Consider the following 9,205-nt stretch of genomic DNA (forward strand, 5'->3'; position numbering starts at 1 on the left):
ATTCTTATCTCTAGTTCCTTAAATTCTTGGAAGACTAGAGATGACCAAGTGTATGTATAAATGGGGCCAGGAAGAGAGAAGCTCTGAATGGTATAGTGTTCATATTTTAAATTATCCAAGATAATCTGAATGCTTACAGAGAACTCCAACTATATCTAAATTTTTTTAAGCACATAGACTAAAATGCTAGCAAAACTTTGGTGTTTACCCCAAAATTAGCATTGCATTTTCAGTGAAAAGGAAATAGGCATGGTTTGTGAAGTTATTATGTTCACACCACCCTTCCCTACTCCCTGCTCCTTTCATCAGGTGATCTGAAGATTACCTGGCTTAAAATATTTGGTAATTCAGTGCAGAAAATTAAGGTCACAGACAAAGTACAACAACTTTTAATACACCATTAATACTAATGATTAAAAATTATTGCATAGTCTTATGCATTTACCCTAAAACATTTTCTGAAAGTAAATTCTGAAAGAATTATATAAAAGACAAATAACCCTTTAAAATGCAGATGGCCTTTACTACCTCGATCTTCTCTCCTTCTTTGTCTTTTCAGTACTTTTGTCCATCGTTTTCTCATTATCTCCCCTGCACTTTGGGCAATACCATTTCCCCTTTGGTTTATAGGTAAGTGAAACACATGAAAAGTGAAACCATTCAATTGGACACTGTTCATTGTCACATCCGATCATTTCCCCATAAGACACTTGGTTACATAAACAATATGTAGGTTCGTTGGGATCTATTGCAAACTCAACAGGCGAAGCTTCCCTTTCCTGCTTGGCCTTGGAACGTTTCTTTTTCTTGGCTGACTTGGATTTCTTTTCTTTAGGTGGCTGATCATCACAGTCTTCAATCCCATTCGTCATGTGACACAGATCACGGCTTTCACTGGTTCGCTGTCGGCGGGGTCTTCTCGAAGATCGTTCTGGTTGGCTGGAATCCATCTTTGCTTTATCTGAGGCTCGCTCACTTTCAGCAGGATCTTGAAAACACTGTGAATGTAGCTCCATTTGCCTTGCCCGATTTTCCACCAATTCAAGCATCTGTGTGACAATCTGAATTTTTTCATCTCCCAATTCTTGACTATTGATTAATGCTCTCTGGAGATGCTGCTGGAGGCGTTTTTTCTGGTTTGAATCATCTTCTTTCTTATATTTTTCATAGACATCATCAATTTCCTTTAATGTTTCTAAAAGAGGAAAAGAAAATATATGGTAGCACATATAACATTTTTCAAGTTAGTTATTTTTCACAGAATTGGTACAGTTAGAATGAACTCAAACCATAAAGACCACACTCCTCCATAGTATGAATACATGAGAAACATTTCATTTCCCTTACAAAGACCACATATTATCCAACATGAAAGTACATTTAGAGATAAACTAATAAAAAGAATGAACACAAAACTCTCTTAATACTCATTAATCTATATTAGAAAGGATAAGAGATGTGTGGCTAATTATTAATCAAAAGTCTTTACTTGGGCAGAAACACTCTGTGCCACTTTAGAGTTCACCCAGTGCCGTATCACCCATACTTCAGGTAAACCTCAAAACTACCCTGTATATAAAATTTCCAGGCTGGACTCCAGCCGTAAAACTTAAAAAGGTTCCAGGACTACTCTAGATTACTGTCCAACTGTGTTTACAGGGTTTATGGTTCAATCGATGACTTGCCACAGAACTCTAGAGAGACGCTATACCTTGACTTTCATATCATCCCCTGGACATTCTTAACAAAGCAGACACAAGTAACTCTTAGCATCCCATCATATTAGCCTGAATGGCTCTTTTATTTCATCACATGGGAGAGTCTGAAAATCAAGCTATTTCCGGAGCAGGTTTAGGTTCAGGTTCTGGCATCAATTGACTAAGCTACTAACAAAATTATAGTAAAGTTGGCATTGGATCACTGTGCTTTTGTAGATAACTCAGCCGTTGGTTCTCAGCCTTTTGAACTGCTGATTTAGCATGAGGACCCACTTACATCAATTAAAAATGGCCGAGTCATTAGAAGGTATACAAATATCTGAAAATATAGTTCCAGATGTCACCAAAATTTACATAGATGTCTTATTCAAATCTGTTCTGTTTCTCATCCTTATGAGATACAATGCTATCTGAAAGAGTTCTGTCTTAGTAAAGGTGGAGAAACAAAAATTAACTGGAATTTATCACACCCGATGCCATATCACTGTTCTATCTTCTAATATCACTGCTCTAACGACAACAGAAATGTTAGACGACCAAATACATACACTGGGGGTGTCTGTGAGTAAGGTAACATAGAGCAAGTATTCAACACAACTTGTGAATTCCCGTCGCCCTGGAGAGTGTAGGTACTCACACTTGACGGACAACTATTTAACCCGGGATTCATGACAATGTGCTCCCACACATTTGAGGGTACTCATACCTGCAGAGCATATTTTTAAACAATGTTCACATCTAGCCCATTTCCCCAGCTAGGTATGTAAGTGGATTTCTTAAGAATCCAATTTTCCTCCAGGAAAAATAAGGAAATTATATATTTTCCCCTCAAACACACAAAATGTGAGGTTTAAAAAATAAAAGCAGGGCTTCTCTGGTGGTGCAGTGGTTGGGAGTCTGCCTGCCAATGCAAGGGACGCAGGTTCGTGCCCTGGTCTGGGAAGATCCCACATGCCGCGGAGCAACTGGGCCCGTGAGCCACAACTACTGAGCCTGCGCGTCTGGAGCCTGTGCTCCGCAACAAGGGAGGCCGCGATAGTGAGTGGCCCCCGCTTGCCACAACTAGAGAAAGCCCTCGCACAGAAACAAAGACCCAACACAGCGATAAATTAATTAATTAATTAATTAATTAATAAAAGCAAAACTTATTCCAAACACTCTGTATCGAATAATCAGGAATTAGAAGCTAAATATATTATTTAATAGCAGCACATTGATATTATACATGAAGTAAAAATTCACATTTTTAAGACACCTTAACTACCCGGTGAAATAACACTTACTGAGCCTCTTCCATGTGACTTTCTCAGTAATCCCCACAGCAATCCCATGAGGAAGCCACCACTTTTATATGTGAAGAAGATTAAGCTCAACAGGTATCAACCCCAGACTTTGAACTCTGCCATTATCTGTCAGTCTGGCTCTGCTCTTTAAGCACTTTCTACTCAGCTGCATGGAAGGCACTTAAAATTAAGTACGAAATTTTAGTTCAAAGGTTATTTACCTTTGAACTATGAAAGAGAAATACTGGACAAGAATACTGGAACAAAAATTGACGTTCTCTAATAACCATACCCCATAATAAATACTTCATTCAATTGTGAAATTGTTTTCTTCATTTCTCTCTGTTTTTAAGGCTACTTTTGAGGTTCTTCAGTAACTTCTGAAAGTGTCTCAAATAGGTAGGAGAGAAATTTCTTTGACTACCTATATAATTTATAACATCGAATTTTGCTGTAGGTATTAAATCTAAAACCAGGAAATACTTAAGAACTAGCAAAGAAACAAAAAACATGAAAAACCAAGAACACACAAGTATATAAAGCTAATAGAAAACTGAAAGTTGAGCTTAGTAAGCATGTGCAGAGTAAAAACTAGATCACTGTTTTTGTATTACTCTTCAAAAGAACTACAATTTTAATGGGGCTAAAATTTTTTTAAATCTCTCGATCTTTCAAGGCCTAATACTGTTTCTCATGTTACCAAAGCTACTTCTGTCAACTTTAGATGGTCAAGATGGCAGATTTCCCTGGAACAAATTGCCCCCCCAGCAATTCAAATGAAAAAAAAATAGCTTAACTTTCATGAAGGCAAACATGTCTTTAAAGAAATGTAAAAGCCTGCAAGGTTTACAAACTTCAGAGTTATGATTATTTGAAAAACTAAAAATGTTCAACATACAATTTTTAAGCACACATGTACAATATATAATATTTTAAGGTTACAATTCAGGTATGTGCTCCATGTCTATAGAAAATACCTTTGGAGAGCTTTTATTTAAAAAAACAAACAAAAAAAGATTTAAATAATTTAAAAACGAGCATGTGCACCTGCAGCAGCCAGGCTGTGGAGTCAAACATTCCCCAGTTAATTGGACAAGTTACTTAAACTCCTTGTAAATTTTAATTTGTCTGCAAAATGAATTTTTACTTCATTGAGTTGTGAAGATTAAATGAGATAATGTTCTGGACATGGTGCAGCAATTGACACACAGTAAGTAATCGTATTAATTCTCTTCCCCCCAACAGAGATCAGTCCTGTCAGTCATATGGGTTCAAAAGGCAGAAATAAATTATAGGTGAAAAAACAGAGACACTTAAACGTTCTATCAGGCTACAGGCCCGAAAATATCACCCCAGAAATGCGTTCCTTAGACACTAAATCATAAAACTAGCGACGTGTCGAAAAACAGAGAATGGGTCCAAGAAGTTATCTTTTTAAAGTCCGTATGGCTGATTCCACATTATGTCTAAGGTCTGTTCCTTGATTCAGACCTCCTTGTTCCTTAAACCAAACGGCTCCCCATTTAAACTCCTCCCCTTGTAGTTACAGGCGAAAGGGCCACCAATGGTAAATAGTAAATGTACTCTCTGTAAAAAAGCTGATTCCAGGGAATCAACCCTAGCTCCTTGGGTCTGACCACAAAGGGTGGCTTTTGCCTCCGTACTTAAACTTGGCGAAGTAGGGATCCAGGGGTTAAGAGACGCCAGGCGGTTGCCCAGTCAACTAACCCACATCCTCCAGAGGCCCGGAAGTGACGCAAGGCCCGGAACCTACGCGGTGCAGAGGCCAGCGACGATCACAGTAGCTGTGTCTTTGTCGTGATTGAGTGATTGGGAAAAAGTCGAAAAATCAAACAAACATGTCCCAAATCCCAACACTGACTCCGCTCAGGACGAGCTAATGTCCCGCACGGTCCCCGCCCGAACAGCCAGTGTCGCCCAAGCCTTCGTGCAACCAGCCATTTTCCAGACGGGAGGCAGCGCGCGCGTCCGCGCCCCGCCTATGTCCTTCGTCACGACCGCAGGCTCCGCCCCCAGAGCGGGCGGGGGGTCCAGCCCGCCACACACACCCCTCTCCCTTCCCCCGCAGGGACCCCTAGCCTTTTAACCATTTGGCTGAAAGAGCTGTGAAAAGCTGTGGCCCAGAACTTTCCCTGGGGTGGGAGAGGGAAAGCCTCCTCTATTCCCAAGCCGGGAGCCGGAGAGCCGAGGGAGGGACCTCCCCGGAGGCCGCCTTCGCAGCCCTCTCGCGCCCCCTCCCCCCTGCACGTTCCAATGCATCTGCTCTCAGGGGGTGGGAGCCCGAGGCGGGGGTGGGGAAAGCCAGGCCCCGGAGGCCAGCGGGAGTCCGGCCGCGGCCGGCCGCTCACTCCCCACAGTCCCCGCCCGGCTGCACGCTCCCGGCCGGGGCAGGAGGGTCTGCGACACCGAGCAGGCGAGGGCCGGAACAAATGCTTCTTAAAATGGCTGATTCCTCGCCACACCAGCTGCAGCCGCTGAGTCTGCAGCGGGGGCTGACAAGCGGCCACCACCCTCACCCTTGAGACCCCCGAGAAGTCCTCGCCGACCGCAGCGGGGGAAGGGAGGGCCGCGAACCCGGTCTCCAGTCCCGTTCCCCCGTCCCACACACCAGACCCCCTCTGTGCAGTCGGGGAGACTGTCACAGGAGAAATGGAAAGTGGCACTTCCCCGGGCAGGCTCCGAGCGACCGTGCCCGGCGGCCAGCGGACCCGAGTGGGGGAGGACTCACCGGCAGCCCCGCGGCCCCTACCTTGATATTTGTTGTCCAGCTCTCGCAGCACGGACACGTTCCTCTGCATGTCGTGGGGCAACGACTCCACGCACTCGAGGTAGTCCTGCACATAGCAGGTGAGGAGCCGGCTCCGCTCCCCGGTCAGGAGCGCGGCCGACGAGTAGAGTTGCTGTTGCTGCTGCCCTAACATCCTGCCGCCGCTGCTGCTCCTCGCCGCCGCCGCCGCCGCCGCCTCCGCATCCAGCAGCCACACATGCAACAGCCACGGCCGCCGCGGCTCCTCTGCTCGTCAGCCCGGCGCCGCGGGGACACCGGCAGCCGCTCGAGAGGGCACAGCCGAGTCCCCCGATCTCTACTCCCCGCAAAAGAAGCCCTCACTCCCCGCCCCCGCGGTAACAAGCCCAGGGGCGGGGCGAGATCGGGGCTCCCTCCTTTTCCCCCTCCCTCCTCAGGACTAGAGCAGCGGGGATCCCCCCAGCGGAGCTGGCGCCGGGGTCCCGGGCGTTGACACTTCCTGTCCCCCTCGGAGTCACCAGATGCTACCAATGCCGTCTCGTACCTCGGATCCCCATGACAAGCCTCTCGCTGGCCTCTTTCCTCCCAATCACCCTCAGTGCCTGACGGAGAGTCTCTCACTGGACCGCCCCCGCCCCTCAGGCTGCGGCCGCCTCTGCGCCTGCGCAGGACTCCCTCCTAATAAGGCCGGGGGCCCGCCCCTACCGCCCAGCCGAAGGGTTCGCATTCTCCCGCCTTCCCTCCGCCACCCGGGCGATTGGTCTGTCAACTCTTGGCCCGGGGGGAGGGTGCGGAGAGCGGCCAAACTGTAGGCTGCGCCCCGCCCCCTCTTAAAGGGGAAGCACTGTCGGGTCCGCCTCTTTGCTCAATGTCTGAATGGGACTTGAGAGGGCAGGTGGTTGACCCCTTCCTTCCGTCCTTCCCACAGGGAGGGGGAGGCTTGGCCCAGCTCCCTTGGCCCGGTGTTACCGACTTCTTCCCCATCAGATGGATGTAGCGCGGCCCCTCGCGAGCCTTAAAAGGAGCAGCAGGCGGCCACCTTACGCAGCGACCCGGAGGGAGTCCTGCGGGGACTACGCGGCGGGCTTGAGGCGAGCGCGGCTCCGGGCATGCGCGGCGGCTGTGTGCCCGCCGGGCCGGCACCGCCCTCTGGCTGTGTCTTCCTCCAGCCGCGGCCTTCGGGCTCCCGGAGCACCGGGGCTGATCGCCGAGGTAGGCGGTGCCCTCGCGGCCCCCTGCGTTTCTTTCTCCCTTAGTCCGTCCGCTTTTTGAATCTCCCTCCTGGCTTCTGCGAGCTCCCGCCCTTCCGCAGACGCGGCGGTCTCCCGCCGCACCAGGACGTGCAGGTTTTGTCCACCGGCTCCTGAGGAATCGCGTTTAGTTCAGGCTCACTCTGCCCCATACCTGTTTGTCCGACAGACAACCTTTAAAAAAAAAAAAAAGTTTTCCCCCTGGGGATCAGAACGTTTAAACATTAAACGTAGGCAAGGGCTTCCTGGCGGCGTGAGGGGCACCACCACCTTAACATCTACGTAAGACTGAAAACCACTGGGGGCCGGGGTCCAGGGGTGATGGAGACGCGAGGACAGACCGAATCCGAAATCAGGCCCACGTCCTCATCTACGTGACCGGCCGACAGGGTTTAATTCCTATCTGGGGTTAAATGAAATGCCAAGCAGAGGAGTTGATTTTAATTCCAGATGGACTCAGTGTATATAACAGCGTGTATTTTTCAAAGAAATGGGTGTAAAGAGAACGAATAGGCGGAGAATTTTAACGGAATGCCTATCTAAACAAGCACTATTGTGAGTAGTACATTTGAGTTAAAAAGAAAACGTGAGGGGGCGATAAATTGGGATTTCTTCTTATATCCAGTTAGTTTGCAGCGGTGGGGCACCTGTATGATGACCTATTTAGGGCAGTTTTGAAACAGCTGTTAATAGTACGTAACCACTGACAGGGAAAGAGAAATCTAGACCTTGATCTAGAGGATATTTTAAATTTCAAACCGAAACAAAGCACTATTGGAAATTTGAGTCTTGGGAACAAGATAATATTGCTCAGGACTCAAAGATTTTCTTGTATTATTATCCTGTGACACTTGGAGGTTTTGACCACTTGAATATTATTAAGTCAACCCAGGCAATCCAGTGTCTTGTATTTCTGAGAACCGTCTAGGGATTTTCTTGTCATTCTTTAAATCAGATTAAGCAGCCAGGTCTTGTCAAAAAAGTCACTGTTAAGAATTGAATTTTAATCACATTTTACTTAAACCCTACTATTTTTGTTTACTCATAGATTTAAATCAGCTAGTTTTTATTGAAGGCCTAAAATAATGCAAGATGCCTTATTATTTACTGATTCAGATTAGACACAGAACGCACATATGGATTTTATTCAGCCTGAGAAGTGATCTGCAGGCAGATATAACACATGGTTAGAAACTAGAAGTGAGAAAACGCAATGGTTTATAATACCTAGAGCACTCCTTCCAGGAACCATGAGCCGGATGAAGAAGGAAGGATGAGTATGGAAATGAAGACCTTTTAGAGCATTATTTTGACCTTTCATAATTCTGTTGAACAGGCTGAAAGGAAGCAAAAAGTCTAAATAATGATTTTGCAGCTTGTGTTGATCTAAACCTATAAAGAACACTCTCATATGGTAATCTATGTGTGTATATGAATTGTCAGACATGTGCTTTTATTGCTATATTAATTTATAAAAGTTAATCAAAGACTTACTCCTGCGGTACTTGTGAAAGCAGATTGTGTGAAGAGAGTAAAAAAAAAAAAAAATCACTGTACTCCCCAAACTCAGCCCTTTGACTTCGGTTATTTATCATGTCCTTTTCTTTTTAGTAATCGCTTAACTGGAAATTTGGGGCCTTTTGAAATGGGGTTCCTGTACCCTGCTAAATGCAATATTTAAAAGTCCCCAATTCTCCACAATATAGAAGTTAATTGGTGACATTTAATTGTATGAATAAAGCAAAAAGGCATCTTATTTGCTCTTAAGTATATTTTCTGAAGTAACCCTAAAAAAGATAAGTAACCTACACCCCCAAATTAGTAGAGCTATCTGAGGTTAACTTTAATTTCTAAATCAGTTACTGTGAGACATCCCTGGTAGAAATGTTTAAGAGATCTCTGGTAGGCCCTTATTTATACTGTAAAGGGAGGGGGGACCACTTCAAACTCTGATGGAAAACAAACTAGCAAGTAGTTCTGAAGGTTTCCTAGAGATACCTCCTGAGAAGATTCAGCTACTGCTTGCGTCAGGACAATTAAATATGAAGTCCTTTTTTTCTTTTTAATATTTTTTAAAACTTTCTTGTGGAAAATTTCAAGCACACACAAAAGTAGAGGTAATAGTACAATAAACCCTAATATACCATTCACCCAGCTTGAACATTTATCAATATATGGTCCTTAATA

The 9,205-nt window shown here is 45.5% G+C and overlaps 1 protein-coding gene across 1 annotated transcript; it reads right to left on the reverse strand.

Moving 5' to 3' along the window:
• Positions 1-373: 373 nt before the first annotated feature.
• Positions 374-6,422, reverse strand: ING2 (inhibitor of growth family member 2). The gene is made up of 2 exons (XM_060136555.1): positions 5,772-6,422; positions 374-1,195 (listed from the first exon to the last, which is right to left on the reverse strand). The coding sequence occupies exons 1-2, from the start codon at positions 5,941-5,943 to the stop codon at positions 525-527; spliced, it is 843 nt and encodes a 280-aa protein (XP_059992538.1). The 5' UTR covers positions 5,944-6,422; the 3' UTR covers positions 374-524.
• Positions 6,423-9,205: the final 2,783 nt, after the last annotated feature.

This window comes from Lagenorhynchus albirostris, chromosome 21, assembly GCF_949774975.1.
Source record: "Lagenorhynchus albirostris chromosome 21, mLagAlb1.1, whole genome shotgun sequence".
Taxonomy (NCBI): Eukaryota; Metazoa; Chordata; class Mammalia; order Artiodactyla; family Delphinidae; genus Lagenorhynchus; species Lagenorhynchus albirostris.